The 27,416-nt window shown below is 46.9% G+C and overlaps 1 protein-coding gene across 9 annotated transcripts in view; it reads left to right on the top strand.

The window, feature by feature from the left end:
• The first annotated feature begins 283 nt into the window (after positions 1–283).
• Positions 284–27,416, top strand: part of COLQ (collagen like tail subunit of asymmetric acetylcholinesterase) — a 71,533-nt gene continuing 44,400 nt past the window's right edge. For 4 of the 9 annotated variants that reach the window (XR_002520555.2, XR_002520557.2, XR_002520556.2 and 1 more), the window contains exon 1: positions 415–520. Coding sequence is in view for 4 of the 9 variants with exons in the window: in XM_009201752.3 (XP_009200016.1) it covers positions 415–520 (106 nt within the window). In the remaining 5 variants the exon portion in view is untranslated. Of the gene's footprint in view, positions 521–22,853; positions 24,051–27,416 lie in introns of those variants that run through there. The other 5 variants (XM_031663764.1, XM_003895142.5, XM_003895141.5 and 2 more) reach the window with 4 other exon arrangements.

Raw genomic sequence — 27,416 nt, 5'->3', positions numbered from 1 at the left:
ATAACCAATTAGGAACCTCTCTGCCCTTGAGGACGGCCTCCAGTGAACATCTGAGACTTGGCTGCCTTCTCATCACCTCTTCACTAGCCACTTACCTCAGTCTCCAGAAAAGAAAATTTTGACATCTTAATTTTAATGTGGGCATTTGATATGGTGCTTGAGATAAATATAACTCTGTGTAGTATGGAGACGGTTTAATGGGAAATGGTTGGCATTCTTTCTTGGTAAAGGCATGGGGGACAGGAGAGGTGGGGGAGGGAGAGAAAGGGAGGGGGTGAGGAGGAGGGAGAGAGAGAGAAAGAGGGAAAGACACACACACACACACACACAGCAGTGAGGAAGAGAAAAGCAGAGATAAGCAAGGCTCCGCAGCAGCCTCCTTTCTAACTTGACACTCACCAGACCCTGGCCAGCATGGTTGTCCTGAATCCAATGACTTTGGGAATTTATCTTCAGCTTTTCTTCCTGTCTATGGTGTCTCAGCCGACTTTCATCAACAGCGTCCTCCCAATCTCAGCAGGTAAACGATGGCCACAACTTTCCTCTCTTCCATCTGTCAGGGGATGTGGGAGGAAGGAAGATTGTTTTGCAATGTGTCCTGATGTTTTTGCCATTCAACTCCCGGTGGAGGGAGGTTGGAAGGGAGACGGCTGCCCCAGCAGCTTCCTGACACCCGAGCTAGTCTCGGAAGCCCTTTCTGTCCTTGTTCCAACCGGCTCCTACCTGGCTGCTCAAAGCAGAGACGCTTTGAAAAATGGTTTCTGCCTCCCCTACTTCTCCCCATTTGCTGCATGATTTCATCTTGGTCAGGAATTTGGGAGAGCTTCAAAGAGACAGAGGAGTGCAAGTGATAGAGAAGTGGGTCTCAGATGTTTCTATAAATACATCTCTGACCTCTTCTTCGAAGGGGGCTTGCCTCACAGGGGCTGTTGTGGAGTAAACAAACCTCTTTCCAGATCCAGGCAGCATCCATGGCCACAATAGTCCCTCAAAGGGAAAATGCAGGTGGCAGGGGACAGTGGGGTCGGGGGTGGACAGCGGGGGGCAGTTGCAGCCTCAGGACTAGGTTTTCCCTTTCTTCAGCCCTGTCTTCCTGGGTGCGACTTCCCTTCAGCCTCAGACACGGCAGCTGGAGGTCCTGAGAGAAGCGAGCTTTCTCTCAGGAGAAAGTGAGAGAGAGAAAGGAGAAGTGGAGAGGGTTCCACAGAGACAGCCAGGTCTGGAGCAGAGTGTGTCTCCCGGGTATGAGGCTGGGAGATTTGGGGAAGGGGCTGTTCTGCCAGCCTGCAACCTTTTCTGAGGTCACCAGGCTGTTGCCCTTGTCCTGTCTGGCCCAGAGCAGGGGAAGTATTGGATTACTAGGATGGCCTATTTAAACCTTTCTGAGGAAACTCAGATGTTTCCGGAGGCTTGAAGGAGGCAGGCAGACCCTCACAGCCCCCCTCAATTCACCTCAGTGGCTCCCGACTCTCCCCAGCGAAGTTTTAGTTATGCCCTCCAACATGAGTCTCATAAATACTTCAACTGAGATAGAAATTTCACGTCACTGCCTTTGCTGGAAACACAGGGAGGGCCAGAAATGCCAGGCTCTGGGAGAGGGCACATCTCTGAATCCAGCTCCCAACTGCTGTCCATTGATAAAAACAGCTCATCAGCAAGTTGTGTAGCCAACGTTTGTGGGCCGTGAGGGAGTGACTCAGAGACTGGTGTGGGGCTAATTATAAAAGTGTGAGAAACAGAAGGAGGCGGGGGCGGATTTGCGGAGAATTCAGGAGGGTGGGCAGGCAAGGTGGCATGGTGGTGTCACCGTGGGTGTGTGCCCACATACCCCTGCAAATTCAAGTTAAGAGCATCAAGCCTCTTCTAGGAGTGAGTAGTCATTATTCCCCAGTTGAAGGGAGAAGCTTGAGAGTTAATTTGGCCTAATTTGGTGGTTCTTAATCATGTTTGGGTCATAGATTCCTTTGATAATCTGCTGAAGGTTAGGAGTTAAGGAAACTCAGTTTTCTGGTTCCAGCCCTGCCTCTGATGAGCTCTCTGACTTCTGAGAGACAGTGGCCTTACACTATAAGCACCGTGTGGGCAGGGCATGTGTCTCTCTTGTACTTTACTGTTTTCCCAGGGTCAGAACAGTGCCTGGCACATAGTAATCAATAAATATTTGATGAATGAATAAATAAAAGCGTCTCATCTACAAACTGGGATTTACCAACATTTTGCATTACTTAATGTAAATAGCACCAAAGTGGTTAAGGAGTTCAGAAAACTAGACAGAAAAGAACCTCTGGTTTTCTTTTGAACTCTTTGTCTTGGAGAGCGCCCTGGCACAGCATAGCTATCTCTTAGGTAAGGTTTTTGCAGACTGTACCAATCAGGGCAACAGCAGAATAAAGAAGCAACTCAGATGGTTCAGATAAAAAGATTTGAATGAAGAGATAACTTTGAGAGGTGTGGGTGGGGTTAAGGGAACCAACAAGGAATGCTGAGGCACCTAGAAATTAGCAACTGCAATACGCCTTTACCACCCTGTGCTTGAAGAGGCAAGAGGGGAAAACAGGAAAATGGATCCCAGGGAGATTTGGAGCTTTGGAGGAGAGGCCATCAAGCAGGAGCATTGGTCATGGAGGGACCTAAAGCAGGGAGAAAGTGAAGGAGAAATACACCATCTTTTCTCTCCTCCCATCCAAGCACCTATTGGCAGCGCCTCTCATTGGCCATCCCAACTTGAAGGCAGAGGGCAGAGCATGGAGATCAGGGACCAGAACACTGAGGGCAGAGAGCCAGGGGGAGGGATGGGATGGAGAACAACCAGTGTGCACATCCACAGACACTTCTGGCTGGGAATGTGGTCATTAGACATTTGGTAAAACAATGGAATAGACCTAGGGGGAATCACTAAGGTAACCAGCTCAGTATCACAAAGATATGTTTTCTCTGGTGGTCACTTGGCTTTGTCCCCCTAATTTAGTCACCGTGACTTTATGAAAGCACAGTTCAGAAATAAACTCAAGCTTAAAAAGAATGGAAACTGTTCCTTGAAAAGATAACTTTAATCCTTTGAAAATACTTTCCAGCAGTTTGATATAAAATATTCTATATTCAGAAGCTTATAGACTCGTATTCTTCTATAGATAGGCTGTGTACACACAGAAAATAAGGGCAACCAGGAAAATCTTTTCATTCTATGCATATAACTTAGTGAGTGCCTACTGTGTGCCTGGCACTCTAGTGTGTGCTTCAGGGGACACAGAGGCAAGTAGGATGTGGCTTCTGCTCTGGGGGATTCCATGATCACCTGCTTTTGAAACACAGGTGGCATGTGGTAAATGCCCCGGAAAGGGGTTGCGATGGAGGAAGAGCTGTCACGGGCCTGTAGGCCAGTACTTACCATCATAGATAATCCACTCCTTCACTGTCTTCAGGAAAGACTATTCCAGCAGTGCCATGCACAGCACCAGCTCTCTGGATCTGAGGTTCATTACCTGGCAACCTCCACCGCTGGGTCCCAGAGGAGAACCAGGAATGGAGCAAGAAACATCAGAGGCCAGAACTGATAATAGAAATGCCAGCGCTAAAGCACATAATGTTTGATACACACAAAACTATTTCAGGCCTTTACTCTACGCCTATTAACTCTTACTTTGGACACCACTCTAATAGACATAGATAGTACGTGACTTGAAAGGTGGTGAATTCCATGTAGCATATTAAATTGGGGATGGAGGAGTTGCTGCTGAAAATAGACACAATGACAGATGATAAGAATGATTGCAAGAAAAACAATAGAGAATTAGGAAATGGGTCTGAGATTTCAAAAAGAATAATAGGTCAGACGCGGTGGCTCACGCCTGTAATCCCAGCACTTTGGGAGGCCAAGGTGGGTGGATCATCTGAGGTCAGGAGTTTGAGACCAGCCTGACCAACATGGAGAAACCCCATCTCTACTAAAAATACAAATTTAGCCGGGCGTAGTGGCGCATGCCTGTAATCCCAGCTACTCAGGAGGCTGAGGCAGGAGAATTGCTTGAACCTGGGAGGCAGAGGTCACAGTGAGCCGAGATCGCGCCACTGCACTCCAGCCTGGGCAACAAGAGCAAAACTTCTTTTCAAAAAATGAACAAACAAACCAACCAAAAATAGTAGACTAGAACTAACTCTAGAGACTCTGCTCTATCTATAACCCCTGAAGGCATCATTGACTACAGCACATTAACTGGTTTTCATTATGATGAGCATGAATGATGACTGGATTGTGCCTGCTTTATCTTGCTTAAGAAGGTAGATAAATGTCATTTATATATTAGAGTGATTTCTATTGACATGGCAATTATTAAAAATGCCAAAAGCCCCACGTTTGGTGTATTGCCTTAACCATTGGTGGGTAATAAACCACCGTGACACTTGGTAGATTAAAACAACAATCATTTATTGTTGAAGTTCCTGTGTTTGTGGGTAAACTAAGGGTCAGCTAATCTAGCCTGGGTTTGGCTGGCCCTGGCTGGACTCACTTCTGGGTTTGTGGATTGACTTGGCTCCAGTATCCACCCACAGCTGTAGCTTAGTAGTAGTACAATTTCCAGAATGTGGAGGCACAGACACAAAGACAATAGTATTTACAGGAGGGCAGGCCTTCCACACAGTTTAATTTGTATAATTCTCACAGCACTCCTGAATGGGGGCAGCACCACTTCCCCTTTCAGATGAGGAAATGGCAGCTCAGAAAGGTTGAGTGACTTGCCCAGGGTCATGCAGCTGGTATGTGGGAGAGCTGGAGACTGGAATCTGCTTGTTTACTCTAGGTTCAGGGCTTTCACCAATATGGACCAAATCTGCTTATGGTTTTGGATAAATAGTGATATTGGCTTTTAAAGTCCTGTAGGCTACCCTCCTATCCTCTGGAAACTCTCCTCTGGATTCTTTTTTGTTTGTTTTTTTGAGACCAAGTCTCCCTCTGTTGCCCAGGCTGGAGTACAGTGGCGCGATCTTGGCTCACTGCAACCCTCCGCCTTCCAGGTTCAAGCGATTGTCATACCTCTGCCTCCTGAGTAGCTAGGAGTACAGGTATGTGCCACCAAGCCCAGCAAATTTTTGTATTTTTAGTAGAGACGGGGTTTTGCCATGTTGGCCAGGCTGGTCTCGAACTCCTGACCTCAAGTGATCCGCTGGCCTTGGCCTCCCAAAGTGCTGGGACTACAGCCACCATGCCTGGCCTGGATTCTTTATTTTCCATTCCTTCCTACTTTTTCCTCAGGATATCAATGCCCAAAGCTCTAGCAAAAGATTGAATATTGCTTTATATTAAAGTGTGCATGACTTGCCAGGATACTGATTTATCTCTCCTTTGATGGTTCTTGCATTTTAATGGAGGTTAAGGATCTAAGCTAAACAATACTCTAGTGAAATGGTGTCAGCCAGGGTGTTTGGGGGGCGGGGGAGCCAGGGGAATCCACTTCCCAAGCCTTCTCTTTAGGCATGGTGAGCTGACCCATGGAGGCCCCTGCAGATACATGTGGCTTCCCTCATTGAATACAGGATTTTCCAGGAAGGCAGGACACTCCAGGTGATGTTTGGGTCTGGGTGTCAGAAACAAGATGGTTAGAACACCCAAATCCAGTCCTGCAGAGTGAGATCAGATGGAAGGATGTGATTTCTGTCTGGGTACTATAATCTTCTCCCGTTGCCTACTGGGACGTAACCCAGAGCAGGCATTTTGTGGCCTATAGGGCCTGATGTCCAGCCTCGTGCTCCCCTGCCTGGAAGCCAGCCAGGCCACCACTTGGGAACTATCCATGTTCTTGGCACTAGATTATGGACCATTTATTTGTGTCTGATGCTGATCAGCTATTGTTTAATGCTCCGTAATGCACTTGCCAGCCATCTCCTCTGATTTACCGCCCCATATTTCCTATGGATAATAAAATCAGAGAGGGTTCTTAAATTAAAGAACTCTCTAAGGGGTCCCAGGCTTCCTGCCAACCCCATCCCAAGCCTCTGCATGCAGCAGTAGGCTCATGTTCCATTCAGACACAGAGAGAGGTGGGTGTGAGAGAGGGAGACTTTCCCTTCTGATAAGTTGGGCCAACCCCCCACCTTACCATTTGCCACACTTACACCTCGTTTTTCAGATCCACAGCCACCACTGCCACATCCATACAAAAACAACACAGCTTCAGAGTGAACAGAGAGCCGCTCTGGCTTTGATGAGACACCAAATAACCTCATGTCGCATTTTCTTTATTTTATTTTATTTTTGATTTTGAATTTTTTGAGACGGAGTCTCGTCCTGTCGCCCAGGCTGGAGTGCAGTGGCGCGATCTCAGTTTACTGCAGCCTCCGCCTCCTGGGTTTAAACAATTCTCCTGCCTCAGTCTCCTGAGTAGCTGGGATTACAGGCACCTGCCACCACGCCCAGTTAATTTGTATTTTTAGTAGAGACAGGGTTTCACCTTGTTGGCCAGGCTGATCTCCAACTCCTGACCTCGTGATCTGCCTGCCTCGGCCTCCCAAAGTGCTGGGATTACAGGCATGAGCCACCGCACCCGGCCCCCATCTTCTTTAAATGCAATTCAGTCATAAGTACCACTTGTATTTCTCCTATGGACTGGCACCAATGATCCCACAAGCCTCTTGTTTTACAAAACACTTTCACAACTACAGTTGTCTTGCTCTTCACAGTAGCCGCTGCTGTGAGGGGTCCTGGGTGCAAATTGTGCCTCCCTTGGTTATGAACTGTGTGATGGTAGAGAGCTCACTTCATGCAGTGAGCCCCAAGTTTCTCATCCGAAGAATGGATACAGTAGTCTCTGTCTCACAGAATTGCTATGAGGATTTATTAATTCAACAAACATTCCGTGAGTGCCAGCTATATGCCTGGGGATGCAGCAGTGAGCAAGCAGACAAAATATCCCACCCACATGGAGTTTCTGTCGTCTCTCTGAGAATAACTTATCCAGTCCTAAGAGATGAATGAAAGACACGTGGGGCGAGACGGAGTTCGTGAACCAGCTACCCAAAGACTAAATCCAGCCTTTATGCTTAGCCCTTAGAGTACAAAAGGCGGGAGTTGGTGATTTCTAAAAATTGCCTTAGTGGCTAACATTTAAAAATTGAATGCTTTAACATTTTTTTAAAAAAGTATTTCTGGGCCGGGCGCACTGGCTCACGCCTGTAATCCCAGCACTTTGGGAGGCCGAGGCGGGCGGATCACGAGATCAAGAGATCGAGACCATCTTGGCTAACCCGGTGAAACCCTGTCTCTACCAAAAACACAAAAAATTAGCCGGGCGTTGTGGTGGGCGCCTGTAGTCCCAGCTACTCTGCAGGAGATTGGAGTGAACCCGGGAGGCGGAGCTTGCAGTGAGTCGAGATCGCACCACTGCACTCCAGCCTGGGTGACAGATATAGGATCTGTCTCAAAAAAAAAAAAAAAGTATTTCTGATATCTATTTAGGAAAAAAATAAAATAAAATAAAGAAGCAAACATCTTGAAAAGCAGGACAAACTGCTGGACACACATTCTGGCCATCACTGGAATGGAGATTCTGCAGCTCGCTAAGTCTGCTTTTAACCCCCATCCACCTCCCTTACTACATCTACCTCTCTGGCCCGCTCTGGGCATGTGACTCTGGTCTCTGGGACCAGGAGCCTAACTGGCTTGGCCTCTGCCTTCCCATTCTTCAGCATCTGTCTAGAATCCCAAAGCTCTGCACAGCTCAGTTTGAAAGTCAGTGTTCTAGATCAGAGAGTCTCAAACTACAGCATTGGTTCCCAGCCCTGGTTAGACAAAAGAATATGCACCCAGGTTGCATTATGAAAGTCCAGAGTCCAAACTGAGCAGACGAATTAAATCAGAATCTCTGGGGTGTTGAATCAGGCATCGGGAATGCTTAAAGTCTTCCAGGTGATTCTAATCTCTGGCCAGGGCTAATCACTGAACTACGGCCGGCAAGGAAATCACCTGGAGGGCTTGTTAAACAGCAGACCACTGAGACACACGTAGGAATTTCTAATTTAGTAGTTCTAGTGTGAGGCCCAAGAGTGTGATGCTGCTGGTTGGTGGACCACAGTGTAAAAGCCTCTGCTCTAGCTCACTTCTGAGTTCGTATGTTAGTTTCCTATGGCTACTGTAATAAATCATCACAAACTTAGTGGCTTAAAACAGCACACATCTATTATCTTATGATTCTGGAGGTCAGAAGTCTGAAATCCGTTTCATTGGGCAGAAATCAAGGTGTTGGCAAGGCCAGTCTCCCTCAGAAGGTTCTCGAGAAACATCCGTTTCCTGCCTTGTCCAGCTCTAGAACTGCATTTCTTTCATTCTTTGGTTCCTGGCCCCTTTCTCCACCTTCAAAGCAAGCAGCATAGCATCTCGCTTCAGTGGTCACTTTACCTCATTCTGTGTCAAATGTACTCTGCCTGTCTCTTATAATGACCCTTGTGGTTGTATTTAGGGTCCACCCAAGTAATCCAGGATAAGCCCCTCATTTTAAACTTCTTAATTTAATCACATCTACAATGTCCCATTTTCCATATAAGGTAACAGTTACAGGTTCCAAGGATCAGGATCTGGATATCTGTGGGGGCCGCCACAGGTTACCTAGTTTTTCCACTAGGTAAACAGACCCATGAGTGTTTTGTTAAAGTGACATCAGAATCAAAGACACAGGGATGTGTACTGTCTTCATTTGGGTTCCTTCTCAGACGCGGAGCCTGAGACAAGGATTTGAGTGCAAGTAGTTTATTTGGGAGGTGATCCCAGGGGGGCAGTGGGGAAGTGAGACAGGGAAGAGAAGGCAGTCAGTATGGAGTGTGTTCGGGAACAGATTACTGCTATGAGCAACTGGGGCTCAATTCTACTGGGGGCCTTAGGGAGACAAGCCTTAGGGAGACTGGGATATTTATCCATCAACTCCTGGGGATTTTCACCACTCTATTCTTCCTGCTTACCCCAAACAACTTCCCATGGTTGGAGAAGCGCTCTGGCATAGACAGAAGACCCTGTGATGGGAAGCTGAAATCATGAGCAGGATCAACGAATGGGTGGGACTAATGAATACGGACAGGGAAGTGTCCTCTGCTGTAGACAGTGTGAGAGACCAACTGTATCCTGCTGGCCCTTACACAGTTCCTTGCCTCCATCACCCCTCTGGACAGTAACAGTTACAGCTCAGCAGCCCTTCCCTGCCGGGATGCGGAAGTTGGGATCCAGCGGGCCATGGAACCACCACTAAAAACACTAAAGTTACCTTTCATTGAGTGCTTTCTGGTTGCCAGACTATTGACACATACTATTTTTAATCTTCACAACAGTGTTACAAGGTAGCCATTAGTACCCCTATTTTACCAAAGAGGAAAGGAACATTCATAGAGGTGCAGTCACACAGTGCCTGGGTCAACGTTCCACATCAGGACTTCAGACCCCAAACCGTGACAAAGGCAGAATCGCAGAGTGATTAGGAGTAGGGCCTCTGGTGCCACACTGCGGGAGTTCATATCTGTGTTCCCTTAGCTTTGTGACCTTGGCAAATTACCCTGTGGGTGCCTCAGCTTCCTCGTCTATGTAATGGCTCTAAAAGTAGGATTTAACTCCCAGAGAAGTTGTAAGGATTAAGTGGTCTAATTGTGAACATAAAGTACTTTCAATAGTGCCTGGCATACAATGTGCGATATATACATGTTTTCTGTCATTCTTTCCAGAACCTCATGGTGTGTCTACACATGGCAAGAGGTCATGATCTTTTTCTATAATTAACTGTGTCAAAAGGCAGAAATCCCAAATACAGCCCAAAGAACTTTTTGCTTAAAATATCCAGTGAGTTACGGCAAAAAAGAAGAGACTCAGCTTCCACCCACTTTGCATTTGTAAACCAGCCCCTAAAGAAGGAACACGTTGCCCAGAGAAGGAGGCTCTTCTCGTGGTGACCGGCTTTCCCAGATGCTTTAAAAATACACCTGGCCCTCTTCCATCTCCCAGCCCAGGAGCATTTAGCTCCATTCAAGCCCGCACTTATCTCTCATGGCAACCAGCATAAACACAGGCATGGGGCGCGTGTTTGGGAGCTGGCGACAGCTGAAGGAGAGGCCTCGTGGCTGCTACAGGCTTTGCACCATCAACCAGCTGGGGGTTGCAAATGAAAAAAGAGAGGAAAGAAAAGAAGGAAGCATCAGGGTGAGTCGGGCAGGTTCCTCCCTCCCAGGCATCCCGCACTTTCCTCACTCATCCTTCTGTACCACTCTCCTCTTCCTATGGGTGTCTTTGAGAGGTTTGGAGAAGGCACCAGGAGTGTTCCTGCTGCTGCTGGGAGTTCTCTCCTAGGATGGTGCTCCACAGAGGACTTTCCAGGGGTTTCGGGCCTGGCATGGGGCTTCTTGGGGACCCAAGAGGACAAGGAATGGGGCGACATCAGCCATCCTACTTGGAGAGACCTTCCTGCCCACCTGCTTTTCTTACTTCACTAGGATTCTGGGTTTGTTCCAGTGTTTGGACTTGTCCCCTGCATGAGGGGCCTGTCGGGTGGGTTTTGATCATGGAGAGTTGAAATTGGACTGCCCATTGTGTCCAACAGGGCCAACTTGGCTTCTGAGACCATCCTTACTGGGATGGACCTCATGGAGTGGCCCCCAGAATGTTTCCACATTCTCTGTGGTCATCTAGAAATGAAATTCTCAATCATTGAGCACAGTGTCCAGGACTTAGGGAGTCTCCAGGTGAGGAAACAATCTGTTTTCCTTCTGTCGATCTTCCTGAGAGCTGCGTGGAACAAGGTCATGGTAGGGAACCATCATGGTGGAAAACACAGGTGTCCCTGTCTCTAGAGAGCAGCAGGGCCCCGCAGGAGCAGCGTTGGTTGGGTGGTTTGTCCCCTCACTCTTCCTGTCTGCCAGTAGAAAGTGAGGATTGAAGGACCGAGGTGACTTTAGGAACAATTTGGGCCCCAGAAATGCTCTCCCCAGAGTATCTGAGGGAAATGGTTTATTTGCCTTTCTTTTCTTTTCTTCCGTTATCTGAGTCCGCTGCTCTGGCCCTTACTTCTCTCTGCTGTGGAGTCCTGAGAATAAGAGTGCATTGACTGGACAGGCTTAGAAGCCGGCTGCCCTGGGCATGACTGCCAAGATGATTTTGTTCTTGTCCGGTAGAAAGTCATATGGAGACATGTAGGCAGAGGGTTGGTCATTTGCCTGTTTACTTGTGTTTTTAGACAGACTTGCAACACAGTCCTTAGGAGTTCAGGTAAAATTAGGACACATCTGTAGTGTTGGACAAGTCATTTGCTCTCCTGTAGGACCCAGTTTCCTCATCTGTAAAATTAAGTGGGGGGACCAGACTTTAAATATCCTTTTAGACTTAGACTTTCTGTGACTTTGTGGCTAACATGCTGTTTGCAAATTTACAGAATTAGCACCCACACAAAGAAGGGGTCTTGGCGTGTGTTTCTCTTCTAAGCATTGTCACTGAGAACCCATGATGTGAGAGTAAAAGGCCTGGAGTTCCCATTTACACGGCTCTGGACTTCAGTGAGTCTCTGCAACCCATTAGCTGAGAGATCTTGGCCACGTGATCTTTGTTTTGGTTTCCTTCCTTCCTTCCTTCCTTCCTCTCGCTCTTGCTCTCTTTCTCCCCTCCGTTCCCCTCCCCTCTGCTCCATTCCCCTCCCCTCCCCTCCCCTCCCTTCTCTTCCTCTCCTGTTCCCTCCCCTCCTGTTCCCTTCCCTCCTTGTCTCACTCTGTCACCAGGCTGGAGTGCTGTGGCAATCACAGCTCACTGCAGTCTCCACCTTCTGGGTTCAAGGGATCCTCCCACTTCAGCGCTTCTTCCAGTAACTGGGATTACAGGCACATGCCACCATGCCCAGCCAATTTTTGTATTTTTTGTAGGGACAGGGTTTTGCCATGTTGCCCAGGCTCATCTTGAACTCCTGGGCTCAAGTGATCCACCTGCCTTGGCTTCCCAAAGTGCTGGGATTATAGGCAGGAGCCACTGTGCCCAGCCACGGTTTAATTTCTTAATATTTTAGTTTAAACATCTATAAAATGGAGATAATAAGAGTCTCCATTTTAGATTGTGATGGGGATAAAATGAACTAATACATACAGAGCTTTGCACTGCACCTGACATGCAGTTTGCTCTCAATTACTGGTTGCAACCATTATTCCAAATGGTGGAGAGAAACTGGAATTCAGCCACTTGCCTCCTCCTGGGATGCTTCATTCCACTATCATCCCATCTGCTTTTTTTTTTTTTTTTTTTTTAAGACAGAGTCTCGCTCTTTCGCCCAGGCTGGAGTGCAGTGGCGCGATCTCGGCTCACTGCAAGCTCCGCCTCCCGGGTTCACTGCAAGCTCTGCCTCCCAGGTTCACGCCATTCTCCTGCCTCAGCCTCCTGAGTAGCTGGGACTACAGGCGCCCGCCACCACACCCGGCTAATTTTTTTTTTGTATTTTTAGTAGAGATGGGGTTTCACCGTGTTAGCCAGGATGGTCTTGATCTCCTGACCTCGTGATCTGCCCACCTTGGACTCCCAAAGTGCTGGGATTACAGGCGTGAGCCACCGCACCCGGCCCCATCTGCTCTTAATCGATGCTGAAGATTCCAGTTTCAGAATCGAGAGTCTCCATCTAAAGCCTGAGGCTGAGTTGGGGACATCCCAGTGCACAGGCTATGGAACCGGAGGTCTGGGTTCAGAATCCCAGCTCCACAGGACCTTGGATGTCATAGAATCAGTTTTCCTCACCTGGAAAAGGGGAATATACAACCCATAACATTATTGGGAGGATCCAAGGAGAGAGCCTGGGAAGGGCCCAGCTCTGGGCCCAGGTCAGAGTATGTAGTCAGGAATTACTACTGTACTTTGAGGGGCAACATTTGACTTTCAGGACATGGTATGCTCACATCTGAGAACAACACCTTAGCCATTCTGAGTTCTCAGCAGAAAGGCCTACTAACCGGCAGAGTTCACAGGCAGGAGCTCTTCCTGTGGCTGTGAGGGAGAAAGCGTCTCCCCTTCTAAGATGGGGTGATCTTACGAGGAAACCCCACAAGGCACTACAATCCTGAGAGTGTCCACTTTTTGGAAACTGTGCAACTCTATGCAAAACCTAGCAAGAAGACAAGCCACTTACTGTATCCAATTCATCTGCATCAGAGCAGGCCCTCTGTCCACATGGCATCTGTCTTGTATGCTTCCTTTGAGGTGACAATGGCCATTAAGTCAGCAGGCATGCCTAGTGCAGGTCCTCCTGGGCAATCAGAGGAAAATGATTAAATACGAGATTTTCAAGTGGAATGCCAGCAAACTGTGGCAAATTTAACATAGATGCCCAACTTCCTGGCCATATACCCATCCGCTGCTGCTTTGCATTTTGCTCAATGTTTTTTTCCTAATTAAAATAATAAAATCCATTTGAATTAAGATCCTCCTTCTTTTTATAGTTATTATGTATGTAATTTTTTTATTTTTAGTAAAGACAGGGTCTCGTCATGTTGCCCAGGCTGGTCTTGAACTCCTGGGCTCAAGCGATCTGCCTGCCTCAGCCTCCCAAAGTGTTGGGATTGCAGGTGTGAACCACTACACCTGGCCTGCAGTGTGGTTTTAATTTTTATATAATGAAAATTATATACAATTTATAATATATAATTTAATTTTTATGTAATGAATGAGACTCAAAATTTACCCATTTTTCATCTATCGGATGGGCAGAATTCAAAAGGTGCAACATCAGACTGTTGGTGAAGGTGTGTGGAAACAGATACTCTCATCCACTGCTCCCAGGAGGGGATGTGAATTGATGGGGGCTTTGTGGAATTATTTGATGGACAATTTGATGAATTATTCATTCGTCAAACCTGGCTTTCAGTCTCTAGATTCATTACGACCATTACTTAAGATACATAGCATTTGAGATACTTCCCCTCAATCAGATGACCAGTATTTATTGTACCGCCCACAATATGCTTGTTATACAAGTGGTTGGAGTTTGTGTGAGAGCAAAGCAATCAAGACAAGGAGACAGCCCACCTGTGTTCAAGTCAGACTCTACTTCTTTGAGCTTCAGTTTACTTATCTCAGATAAGTAATGTTTCAAATGAAGGCCACATTCGGACTGTTGTAGGCCGATGCTTAGCACGTAGTGAGTGCTCAATACGTGTTGCTGAGAGTTGTGACAGCTGGTGTTGGCAGGCTACCTATGGTAGTTTAAAGACTGTTTTTGTCTTCTGCTTTAGGCCACAGGAAAACACCAGAGTAAGTTACAAATGAATTAAGATTTAAATATAAAATATGAAACTATAAAATTACTAGAAAAAACCTTGGGAGTTTTTTTGAGTAACTTTGGTGTGTGGAAAAACCCAGAAACCATAAAAGAAAATAATTATACATTAAATTCTGCTACATAAAAAAATTATGTGTGGCAAAAACTTAAAAGGCCAAACTAGGAAAAATATTTGCAAGTCATGTAATAAAGTGTTTCTTTCCTATGTGTAAGAAAAATAATGTAAGAGAAAAATTGACAACCCAATGAAAAAAATGGAAAAAGTATAAATGGCTTCAAAATGTTTGAACATATTCTCAGTCTCATTCACTATATGAGAAATGAAAATTAAAACCACGCTGAAGGCTGGGTGCAGTGGCTGACGTCTGTAATCCCAGCACGTTGGGAGGCTGAGGCTAGCACATCACTTGAGCCCGAGTGTTTGAGACCAGCTGGCCAACATGGCAAAACCCCATCTTACTAAGACATATGAAAAATTAGCTGGGCGTGGTGGCACACACCTGTAGTCCCAGCTTCTTGGGAGGCTGAGGTGGGAGGACTGCTTAAGCTTGGGAGGTCAAGGCTGCAGTGAACTGTGAATGCACCACTGTAGTCCAGCCTGGGCAACAGAGTAAGACCCACTTTTCACCTATCAAGTAGGCAAAATTCAAAAGGTCGAACATCAGACTGTTGGTGAAGGTGGGTGGAAACAGGCGCTCTCATCCACTGCTTCTAGGAGGGGATGTGAATTGACAGGGGCTTTCTGGAGATGAATTAGGCAGTATGTATAAAAATTACAAGTGCCCATAGTTTTTGACCCAGTATTTTTATTTCTAAGAATTCATGTAATGGATAGTCTTACCAGCATACACAAAGATGCATGTGGAAGGTTATTTAGTTGCATTGTTTGCATCAGCAAATTTTGCAAATCATCCAAATGCACATCAGTAGGGGGCAGAGTGAACAAATTATGGTTCTTCCAAAGAAAGGGATATTATGCAGCCATAGAAAAGAAAGTGGGGTGGGCACAGTGGCTCACGCCTGTAATCCTAGCACTTTGGGAGGGTGAGTTGGGAGGATCACTTGAGGCCAGGAATATGAGACCAGCCTGGGCAACATAGCAAGACCTCATCTCTAAGAGAAAAAAAAGAAAAGAAAACAATGTGCATGCATTTTATGTAGTTACAGAATAATTTCTTAGAAATACTGTGAAGACCCTGGTGCACTGGTGTGTGCCTGTAGTCCCAGTTACTCAGGAGACTGAGGCCGGAGGATCACTTGAATCTAGAAGTTCTGGGCTATAGTGCACTATGGTGATGGGATATCCACACCAAGTTTGGCATCACTACAGTGTCCTTCCAGGAGCAGGATGCCACACTGCTCCGGGAGGGGTGAACCCGCTCAGGTTAGAAACAGCAGGTCACAACTCCTATGCTGATCATTAGTGGAATTATGCCTGCACTCCAGCCTGGGCAGCGTGATGAGATGCCGTCTCTTAAACAAAAATACTGTGAAGAAACCGAGAGGAAGTACCATATGTATAACAGAATGTTACAAGTAACCCTTTGAGTAAAAGGGGGAAAATATTATACCTACCTATTTGCTTGTATGTGCATAAAATAGTCCCAGAAGTATACACAGAAAACTAAGTAATGATCGGTAATAAATAATTGGAACTGGGTAGCTGAGGGAGAGGGGTAGGAGAAAGAATTTTAATGTATACTTGTTTATATGTTTTGAATTTTGAATCATATGCGTGTATTACCTATTCTAAACAATTAAACAAAATACTATCTGTACCTTTCATCTGGAGCACAGGATGGGATTTTTTGTCTTTAAAAGTTCTTAGATCCAAAGCAGCAAGGAAAATTGAGATCTCAGAGAGTTTCCAGATTGGTAGAATCACAGGATTATAGTGCTACAGAAAGCCTAAGGTTTATCTTGCCAACTTGCTCAGATGATAAGTGCTAGTGCTCAACTGAGTCCAGAGGGATCTGCCCTAGGTTCCCCAATTTCTGGAATCCGGGAGTTGTAGTGACTTTGAGACCAATGGGTAGAGATGCCAGTCTGTGCCAGTGGGCAGCCATGGGGCTCCCAGGAACCCAGTCTCCCACCTCCCCACCTGTTGTGGACCCTTGGACAATAGATCCTGGAGGTGGGGTGGGAGGGGTGCAGGGATGGATCTGGGGAAAGGAATAAGTGAGCCAGGTGGTTTTGAATTACAAGTGCCTGTAGAGCTAAACTGTCACCATGGAAAAATGAAGGCATGGAAACGTAGCGGCTGGAAGCACAGGGTCTTTCCACACAGTCACAGTTGTCAGCAGGTGTTGGAAATAACCCACCCTTTGGGCTCGATGCAGCTGGAAGATTTTGTCTCTGACCTATGGCCAGATCTCCCAAATAATTTTTACAAACTTGTCCTCCCCTGTCAAGCCCTGGCAGAAGATTTAATAGCACCGGCTGATTTATGTTGGCCGCTGTAATCAAATTCAGAATCAAGGCGCAGCCAGCCATGGAGAGGTTTCTTTATGTTCCCTTGGCTCCTAATAGCATTGTCTCCTCCTTCCTCTCTACTTACCACATGTCATTTGGTCAGATTAGAACTTGAACTCAAAAAGCAGATGCCTTTCTTTAGATAAGGTCCAAAATAATTTCCTGGTCAGGGGAAAGAAAGGGGGATGGATTTGTTTTCTTGACTCTATGTGTGCAAAGGAGATATTTTTGATATATGACTTATATAAAATAATGACCGATATGAGATGACTGATTTTCTTTCATCCTCGTAGTGAGGGTAGGCTTTTCCTCCTCAAGACATCTCTGTGGGTTAGGGGTGGGAGACAGAAGAGAGTAACCTTCTTATATTGTTTGCAGTGATTCAACAACCTGCTCAAGGCCTCTCGATGAGTGGCTTCAGGTTCCTCCAGGAGGCGCTGGTGCCTTAGCTCTGTGCAGCTCCAGGGGCCCCTAGACGTTTGCTAACAAGGGAGTTGGGCTGACCTGCTCCCAACCCTCATCCTTGTGAACGTTATCTTCTGGTTCTCTGTTGCCTACCTAAAATTTTTTAATTGTATTCTTTTTAAAATCAGGAACAATTTCAAACATTCAGAGAAAGTAAAAGATAATTGTTCAGGGAACACCAATATGTCCACTGTTTGGGGCTGAATTGTGTCTTCCCCAAATTCATGTTGAAGCCCCAATAATACCCAGTATCTTAGAATGTGACTGTATTTGGTTTTGGTTTTGGTTTTGTTTGTTTTTTGAAACTGAGTCTCGCCCTGTTGCCCAGGCTGGAGTGCAGTGGTGCGATCTCGGCTCACTGCAACTTTCACTTCCCGGTTCAAACGATTCTCCTGCCTTAGTCTCCCGAGTAGCTTGGATTACAGGCACCCACCATCACACTTGGCTAATTTTTGTATTTTTTAGTAGAGAAAGGGTTTCACCATGTTGGCCAGGCTGGTCTCCATCTCCTGACCTCAAATGATCTACCTGCCTTGGCCTCCCAAAGTGCTGGGATTATAGGCGTGAGCCACCATGCCCAGCCAGAATATGACTGTATTTGGAGATGAGATCTTTATAAAAGTGATTAAGATAAGGCCATTAGAGTGGGCACTAATCCAACTTGACTGGTGTTCTTATAAGAAGAGGAAATCTGAACACACAAAGAGACACGAAGGATGCGGGCAGAAGAGAGGCCATGTGAGGACATGGCAAGCAGGTGGCCATGCCCAAGCCAAGGAGAGAGGCCTCAGGGGAAAACAAACTTGCCACACCTGGGTTTTGGCCTTCCAGCCTCAAGACCTATGAGAAACAAGTCTCTGTTGTTTAAGCCATTCAGTCTGTGGTACTTTGTTACCCCAGCCCTAGAAAACGAATCATGCACTGCATCGATTCTGCACTGGCTGTCATTTTGCTGTGATTACTCTATCATATATCTGTTTATTCATCTTTTTATTGATGGACTTCAAGTGAGTTGCAGATTTGTCACCCACTTTGGAGAACAGAATAGGGGAGGTAAACCCATGTTTGATTGAAGACCACCAGCACACCTGATTGAACCCTGTCTGTGTTTGGGATAAGCAGAGATTATTTACTCATGGGAGTTTACAAACCAGGAAACTGAAACCCAGAGATGAACAGTCATTGGGTGTGATTAGAAAGACGTGATTCTGGGCATTGGTAAGTGGTTCCAACCTTAGCTGGCTGAGGCAACACTTCTGACTCCTTTGGGTGCCATTTCTTCTGAGGTTTCCTGCTCATTCTCTCTAGGTGGTGGTGGCGGTGGAAGATCTCCACTGTGTGCTGGTAACTGTTGCGTTTGACCTTGGGTGCATCCCTTAATCTCCCTGAGCCTTACCTGAAAAAGAGGATGACAGTACTAATATGTACCTTGTGGGGCTGTTGCGGGGATCAAAGGATTGAGTGGGGAACATCAAGGAATGTCTCCCATTGTTGGCACCTCACAACTGAGTTAGGGCAATGCTATCTGCTATAACATGTAGCATTTTAGTGGCTTATCCTAATCAAAATTTATTTTTTGCTCACCTAACTGACCAGTGTCCCTGGTTGAGGGCAGTGCACCTCCATTCTGGCATTCAGGGGTGCAGGCCCTTTCCATCCCATGGCTCCACTGTCCCCCAGGAATTGAGTCTGTATACCCAGGCAGAATCATTGGCAAGAATAATGACATGCCCCCACCTTTCTAAACTGCAGAGGGCTGGGAAATGCAGCTACTTCACAGGGATCACTCTGGCCTATGGAAGAGGGAGCACACATTTTGGGGGGAATGTTAGCCTTTTCCACACAGCCCCAACTCAGAGGAGGTCCTCTGATGGGAAATCAGTGGCTGGGAGTTAGAAGAGGCAGCCAGCTAGCCCGGGAAACTCACCCCCCTTGACCAGAGCAGTGAGGACAGGAGGAAGGTTGGAAGTGGTTGGGAACCAGTGAGCCATCACCAAGGGTCAGGGTCAGATGACCACAGGAAGGCACCTCCTCCTAGGGCTGTGTGCAAGGTGCCTTTGGAACTCTAACTCCAATTCTGTACTAGCTATGTGGTCCAGATCAAGTGACTTAGCTTCTCCAAGAGTCATTTTCTCCTCTGTAAAATGGGGATAATCAGCTGTGAGGGTTAAATGCAATAATGCCTGGGAAATGCTGAGCCTGGGTCATTGTCATTTCATGATATGGGTTTTGCCAAACAAGAGTCTGCAAGTATGCAGCGCAGGCAATGCTCCTTCCTCTCATCTCGGGGAGGATGATACTAACAAGTCATGGCCCTCTTTCCTCAGAGTCCTTCTTAACACAGCATTCCAGGAAACCTGTATTAATCAGCGCAAGTTAGGCTGGGCGTGGTGGCTCACGCCTGTAATCTTGGCAGTTTGGGAGGCCAAGGTGGGCAGATCACAGGAGGCCAGGAGTTCAAGACCAGCCTGGGCAGTATGGCAAAACCCCGTCTCTACTAAAAATGCAAAAAACAGCCAGGCATGGTGTTTTTCCTGTAATTCTGGGTACTCCAGAGGCTGAGGCACTAGAATCTCTTGAACCCAGAAGGTGGAGGTTGCAGTGAGCCAGGATCGCGCTGCGGCACTGCAGCCTGGGTGACAGAGGGAGACTTTATTAAAAAAAAAAAAAAATTTATAAAAGGCTGGGCATGGTGGCTCATGTCTGTAATCCCAGCACTTTGGGAGGCTGAGGGAGGTGGATAACCTGAGGTCATGAGTTCAAGCCCAGCCTGGCCAATATGGTGAAACCTTGTCTCTACTAAAAATACAAAAAATTAGCCAGGTGTGGTGGCAGGTGCCTGTAATCCTAGCTACTCGGGAGGCTGAGGCAGGAGAATCGCTTGAATCCAAGAGGCAAAGGTTGCAGTGAACCAAGATCATGTCATTGCACTCCAGCCTAAGCAGCAAGAGCAAAACTCCATCTCAAAAAAAAAAAAAAAAAAAAATCAGTGCAAGTTAGCAGATGAGATGAAGACTCTTTGTCCCCCAGAGGTTAGTCTTTTACAAGACTCTACTGAGTAAACAAAACCATTGGATCTAGAGGTGAGATTAAAGAAAAAATTATTCTGACACTGGTTAAAATGGTAAGGAAGACTTTATCCAAGACTATTGCAATAGGTTTAAAGACTATTGTAATAGGACACAGAGATCAACCTTAGCTCCATTACAAGGACAAGTGGGGATTTATAGCCAAAAAGCAGGTTGGGTGGGTCAGTGGATTAAAAACTACTAAGAGGAGACATCATGATAGGGGGATTTTGACTGAACCAACTTAACAGGATTCTTGCTGAAGGCAGACCAGGATGATCAGTTCTCAAGGGTGGGGGATTCTCTCTAAACTGACTTATCAAGATTCTGGCTGTAACTGGACTCTGCAAGGATGGACACGGAAGCCCACGTTCAAGGCCTAGTCAAGAAGAGGGCTCAGGGGAACCTGACCAAAGCTTGGCCAAGGAGGGAATGGTTGTCGGTGGGAAGGTAGAACTTGGGTCCTCCTACCTATTTCTCTGTCCACCAGGGTTCTGGGATGGGACAGCAGATGTGAAGTGCTCCAGGGCTGGTGGGAGCCTTGGCACTGCCCCAGACAGTCTTTGCCTCTGGGTCCCTGGGAAGGGTGTGGGAGTTATCTGTGCTGCACAGGCTCTCTGTGCGGTAGTGGTGGGAGACACAGCATGAGGAGCATGCAAAGCAGAATCAACTTTGGCCCCATCAGCAGGGAACAGGCCTGTGTGTGGCAGCAGCAGGGACAGGAGCGCCTGGAACAGCTCCCAGGGATGTCGTATTCCAGAAGAGGTCTCTAGCCTGGCTGATAAATCCCAGAGCTGTAATTAAGACAAAATACTGTGAATGTGACACCTGCTGACAGCTGCAGGAAGGCCCCGGAAACTTGTATTGTGAATTAGATTTTGCAGGCAGCTCTGCCATGGTGAACTGGTGCCAGGCTAAGGCACCTGAGGGAACTTGAGGGCAAAGATTGCTCACTAAGGGGGAAGAGGGGAGATCCTTCACCCCTGTCTGGGAACCATCGATGTCTCAGGAATCACAGACCGTGGTAGATGCCAAAGCTGGGAAGGGGTTAGAGCTCATCTGGTCCAAGGCTTTCATTGTACATCTAGAAAAATCCAGACCCACAGGGGAAATGGGTTGACTTAGGTCACACAGTGAGTTAGTGCCAGAGCTAAAGACCAGGGCTCTTAATCCCGGTCTGGCACACTTGGCTGGAGAGCAGTTAAAAGTAGTTGAGCATACATCCAGAAATTTGACTTAAATTCAATGGTACGTGCTTGGGAAGACAGAGACGATGCCAGAGGATGAGACAAAGTTATAGACAGACAGACACAGATACAGAGAGAGTAAGACAGAGACAGAAAAGAGAGCGGCAGAAGGAGAGAAACACAGAGAAGAGGCAGAAGATATTCGTGAGCCTGAACCATTAGGTTCAAATAGAGATTCAACACCTGCTAAGTTGGACAGGACCCCAGCAATCATCTAGTCCAGCTACTTTTGTTTTTACAATAATGAAACAAAGTACAGCTGAGTGGTTTACATATGTCAACCTTTTTAGAAAAAGTTTGATGCCATGTGGTTAAAAAAAAAAAAGTGCTTTTGGTGTGAAAAGTGGCAAAACTTCCATCTCTGAAGGTTTGTGAAATGAAATTTGAAAAATGAAGGGCTGTAAGAATATGACTGAGAATAGAGAAAGTTGGGAAAATGTGATGCAGATATTTCTGCAACTCTCTAGGACTCAGGACTGAGGACTCCCTGACCTTATTGCTACTTTCTCTGAGGTCTCAGACCCAGTTTCTGAGAAGGACAAAGGGGAATTCCCCAGAGAAGGAACACAGCCTAAGCCTCACCTCCCACTCCTCCCATCTTGACACAGCAAACCTCTGCTTTCAAGTATCAGCTGAAATGCCACCTCTTCCAGGAATCCTTCCTTGATATCTCACTTGGACCCTCTCCCCCTCAACTGTTACCCATTTCTTCCTTCTATAAAGCTCTTCAGGCATCCCTGCCCTATGTTAGCCACTCTTCTTTTTTGCCTTATACAACAGTTATCCAAGAATATGTCGATAAGAGAGCCCTTATTCTGTGCCAGGAATTCCAAAAGCTGTAGCTCTAATTCTCACAACAAACTATTAAAGTCGGCTTTGCATGCCCACTTTACAAGTAAGAAAGCTTAGACTCCAAAAGAATGAATAACTTCCTCAAGGTCACTCAGCTACTAAGTGGCAAAACCAGGACTTAAGCCCAACTTGGATGACTCCAGGGCCAGTACTCTTCCCATGAAACTGAACAACACATTCCAAGGGCAGGAACTGTGTCTAGTCATTGTATCTTCCACAATTTGGTACTTACTGTGTTTCTGAATGACTAAAACAGTAAATGAATGAATGAATGAACGTAAGTGTCCTTTCTTTCGAAGTTTTTTTTTTTTTTTTTTTTTGAGGCGGAGTCTCGCTCTGTCGCCCAGGCTGGAGTGCAGTGGCCGGATCTCAGCTCACTGCAAGCTCCGCCTCCCGGGTTTACGCCATTCTCCTGCCTCAGCCTCCTGAGTAGCTGGGACTACAGGCGCCCGCCACCTCGCCCGGCTAGTTTTTTGTATTTTTTAGTAGAGACGGGGTTTCCCCGTGTTAGCCAGGATGGTCTCGATCTCCTGACCTCGTGATCCGCCCGTCTCGGCCTCCCATCTTTCGAAGTTTATAGTGTAGGGCTTGGCAAGCTACAGCCTGTGGGCCAAATCCAGCCTGCCTCCTGTTTTTGTATAAACTTTTATAAAACATGGCCACACTCATTCCTTTATGTATTGTCGATGGCTGCTTTCCTGTACAATGGCAAAGTGAGGTTGTAACAGAGACTGTGTGACCCACAAAGCCTAAATATTTACTGTGTGGCCCTTTATAGCAAAACTTTGCTGACTCCTGCTATAGCTTATGGTCTTTACTAAGCTGATTAAAACAACACTGCTTATTGCTAAGTAGTATAATAATGATCTTGTCTTTTATAATCTAAAATATTGTGTGTCCATGCTTGTGCACTGGATGTGCCTATAAAGAACCAGATAGATTTAAATGCGTAACTGGTTTATGCCACCTTATTATTTTATAGGCAGGCTTCATGCAAAAAGACTTGCCCACATGCCCTCTGGAAATCTATATATTTTGTTTGTTTGTGGTTTCCTTGTTGTTGTTGTTTTAGTTACGTTTAGCTTTGTCAGCAAGACTTTGGCCCAGATGGGATGAGAGCTGAGACCCCTGGCCATGAAGGTCTTCCCTGAAGCAGAGGAGGGCAGGCTCCCTTTGGACAGTCTCAGTGGGGGTTGACTTTGAGGCTTACCAGAGCAGTACTGACAAGGCGGTTTTTGAGCCAAATGAAAAGCAGCCTGTTTGACTGACTGCTCTCCATTTCCTCTTGGCTTGCAGGGGCTAAGTATCCCCAGGCTCCCAACCTTATGTCCTCCCCTGGGCTGAAGGCACTCTTGTACTCCAGGCTTCCCCTACAGCAGTGTTCATGGGCAGCTGGAGCAGGGCTGCCTACCCATTGCTGCTCCCAGAAGCTGGCCCCAGACCCCTGGCATCTGGGGCAGAAACAGCATCAAAGCAGGGATTGGCCAGCTCCCACCCCTAATGCCAAACAGGCCAGGCACTGGGAGCACTCGGAGGCGTGACGAATCTCAGCCTGTCTCCGGCTAGTGTTCCCTGGCCAGTCCGCTTTGGGCCTTGCCTCACAATGACGGGTTCATCATTCAGCCTCGCTCATCTGCTCATCATTTCAGGACTGCTCTGTTACTCGGCAGGCTGCTTGGGTGAGTTGTGTGTGCATGTGGGTGTGCGCGCGGATGCACATGCATTGTTTTGGAAAAAAGACTCTTGGAAAGCAGACTGTACTAGGAGGTTTCAGTAGCCTTTAAATTTTTTTAAGTTTTTTTTTTTCTTTCACAGGGCTGTTTCTCATTGTGAAAGCCTTTAAATTTTAAACTGCTCGGCCAGTGTTGAAATTGCAATGCAAAGGCGTTTCACAGTAGAGTTGGTGGGGACCTGGCGTACTTGCTCACGGGTGTGTGCACTTGTCTGTGTCCCTCTTGTGACCTTGACTTCAGGCTGGCGGGCTGGCAGCTGGTACCTTGGCTTGGAAGTAAAATTGTGCTCTGTGGTCCGGGCCCCCGCTGGCATTGGGTGGCTGAGACAGTCTCCATCACTCTTGAGTGGACTGCCTTGGGTAATGTGGCTCAGAGGCACAGCCACCAAACCACCAAATTGTTCTTTGCAGGCTGCATCCTTGCCTGCTCAGGGGCATACAGCAGAAGGCAAACTCTACCATGTTCTTTCAGAGAAGTTCAAATTATGTGCAACTTTTAGGATCAGAATTTGTTTCTCAAGGTTTGTTGTGGGGATTGAAGGAAAATTGTAGGGTTCAGCCTTCTCTGGAACAAGTGAATTGGGGGGAATTTTGGGCAAATTGTATTCAGTTAATGTAAGAACTTTACTGTAGCTGAGACTCAACTCACTACAATAAAGTCAAAGCACTCCAAGATGTCATAAAGCATATACCCTTGGCCTTCTCTCTTCTCTTGGGTCTCTCTCTCTCATGCAAGTTCCCACAGGCAGGGAAAGGCCCCAAAGGAGGAGGAGGAAGTAAAAAGCTGACTAGTCCACCAACTGGACAGGCAGGTGCGGAACAGTTATGTGACTGCACTTGTAATTCTCCCAACCTGCTGAGGCAGGATGCTTATGTCAGTTCTTTCCTTTGGCAGTTTCTAATGACACATTTGTTGGGTTGAGGGGGTGGGAGGGAAGGCTACTTGATGGAAAAACAGAAGGCAGAAATGGAAAATGCTGTTTCCAGTAACCTATTGTGGGGCTGGCCTTGCAAGAGGGGAGATGAAGATGGACACAGTGGTGGTTCTGGTGTCATACTTATCTTAAAAAGGGACTAAAGGAGGCCAGGTGCAGTGGCTCACGCCTGTAATCCCAACACTTTAAGAGGTTAAGGCAGGTGGATCACCTGAGGTCAGGAGTTCGAGACCAGCCTGGCCAACATGACAAAACCCTGTGTCTACTAAAAATACAAAAATTAGCCAGGCATGGTGGCACACGCCTATAATCCCAGCTACTCAGGAGACTGAGGTACGAGAGTGGCTTGAACCCGGGAGGCGGAGGTTTCAGTGGGCTGAGAACACACCACTACATTCCAGCCTGAGCAACATTGTGAGACTTTGTCTCAAAAAAAAAAAAGAAAAACAAAAAAGACTAAAGGACTTTGGAGATGATTCGGACAAAACTCCTTGTGGTACAGATGAGGAAACTAAGTTTCAGATTGAGTAAGCGAGTTATACTGGCTCACATGGCCACTTGCACCCGGACTTAACACTCTTTGATTCAAATCCATGTCTTTCCAAGAGTAAATTGGAGAGAATCTCTTTCCAAAGATGTGCCTCAGTTTCTTGAAATGAAACAGGAGAAAGTCTCCTTTTCAAGAACGGGTATTGAGTCCAAAGGGTAAAATCAGCATCATCATCAGCAGAAGCCCCAAACACTTGCCCAAAGCCTGCATTAAACAGTTACGCAGAATTTGGCAATGCACTGGCCACATACAACATGACCTTGATGTCTTTAAGTTGGGGCACGAGGTCCTGAAGTTCCGTGGTGGTTGACGTTTCCAAGGCAGCTGCCTGGTGCTGAGCCACGTGCTGCACCCGGGTTTCTGCGGCTCCACGGAGGTACGCACAGGATTGCTTTCAATACAACGGAGCCTTCCGGGGCTTTTCCAGACCGGAGCCTGAGCTCAGACACGATTCTACAGAGACGGTCCATGATAGAGACCCATAGGCCACTCGGATGACACCAAAATAGACATGTGAAGTCCTGGCTTAGTTGACTAGGAGGGAGGAGGGAGGGGGAAGCTGCTCCCTACACGTCCACCTGATGGAAATATTCTGAGCAGGAATGAGCTGTAAATAAACTAGGCTCCTAAAAACAAACAGCTCCAGGGAGTCAGGGGAGGGCAGAAATAGATGGCCTTCCCCTGCTGGGAAGAAAGTGGGTCAAGGGGGAAAGGGTGAGGGGAATGGGGTGGGGGAGCTGAACAATGCAGAGGCCTCAGCCAGAAATGCAGCTGATAATTTGTGGTCACTGAAGAGGTCTCCAGTTTCCAGGAAGAAAGGAGAGAAGTGATTGCTTTAAATGATACAAGGTCCTTCATCAGTGGAAGACCACACAGGGTGCTGGGTGAAGGAAGGCACTGGAGGCCATATATAGTCTGGAAAAATAATGGTGATGAATGCATATTAGCAGTGTGGGCCTGCCAGCTTCCCAGGTGCTTTTGGAACACTGCAGCCTCAGCCCTTAGCTGTGTGCTGAGACAAAAGACAAGCAAAGGAGAAACTGTAGCCAGGGGACCTTAAAAACATTCTGGGATTGGTGTGAGCCTGCCAGCCTCCTCCACCCTACAACTGAAGCTGCCCACTCCTAGCTACTCAACCCTCTAGGAAACTTGGAGAAGTTGAAGAGGAATACTTTGGCATTAATGTCAAGTTCTGGAACAATGTATCCGTATTATTTTACCGCTGAGAAAAGTAGCCCATGGCAGCTGGAGCTGCCCTGACACTCAGAGCTCAGCCTGGTGTTTTGCAACACGGAAGCAATGTCACAGAACACCATCATCAGACAGGGTCACCCTGGGACCTTGATGGATCGAGACGAAAATAAGAATCACTCAATCACAACAACATAGACGAAAACAGGACTATCATCCAACCACAAAAATGACTAAACATTCTCCTGTCCTTGCTAATATGAGTGATTACTGCTGTTTAAAAAACCAGTCACAGCTTTAGTCTTGCTCCACTCTCTTCTTCTAGATGTGAATTAAGATACTCAATTATAGAATGACCCTTTCTTCCTGATGGCATCCAATTCAGAGTGAAGCCATACTTCATTTCCTCATAGTCTCCGCTCAGTCACCTAGCAAGAGCCCAACCCTAGGATCAGTCCTTCCCAGCATCCTCTAACTGAGATGCCCCACGGTTCCTTCTCGTGTGTGTTCTACCTCTTTGCAGTGAGTCAGTAAACCCAGCTTGGTTCCCTGAAGCCTTTGCTTGGAGGTCGCTGATGCTTTAGCCCCAAGTTGTTGTTATGGGACTTGTAGCTCCCAACCTTCATTTCTACCACAT

This window comes from Papio anubis, chromosome 2 (genome assembly GCF_008728515.1).
Source record: "Papio anubis isolate 15944 chromosome 2, Panubis1.0, whole genome shotgun sequence".
In the NCBI taxonomy this organism is placed as follows: domain Eukaryota; kingdom Metazoa; phylum Chordata; class Mammalia; order Primates; family Cercopithecidae; genus Papio; species Papio anubis.
The sequence above is the reverse complement of the archived record's forward strand: the minus strand, read 5'-3'. Positions and strand labels throughout refer to the sequence as shown.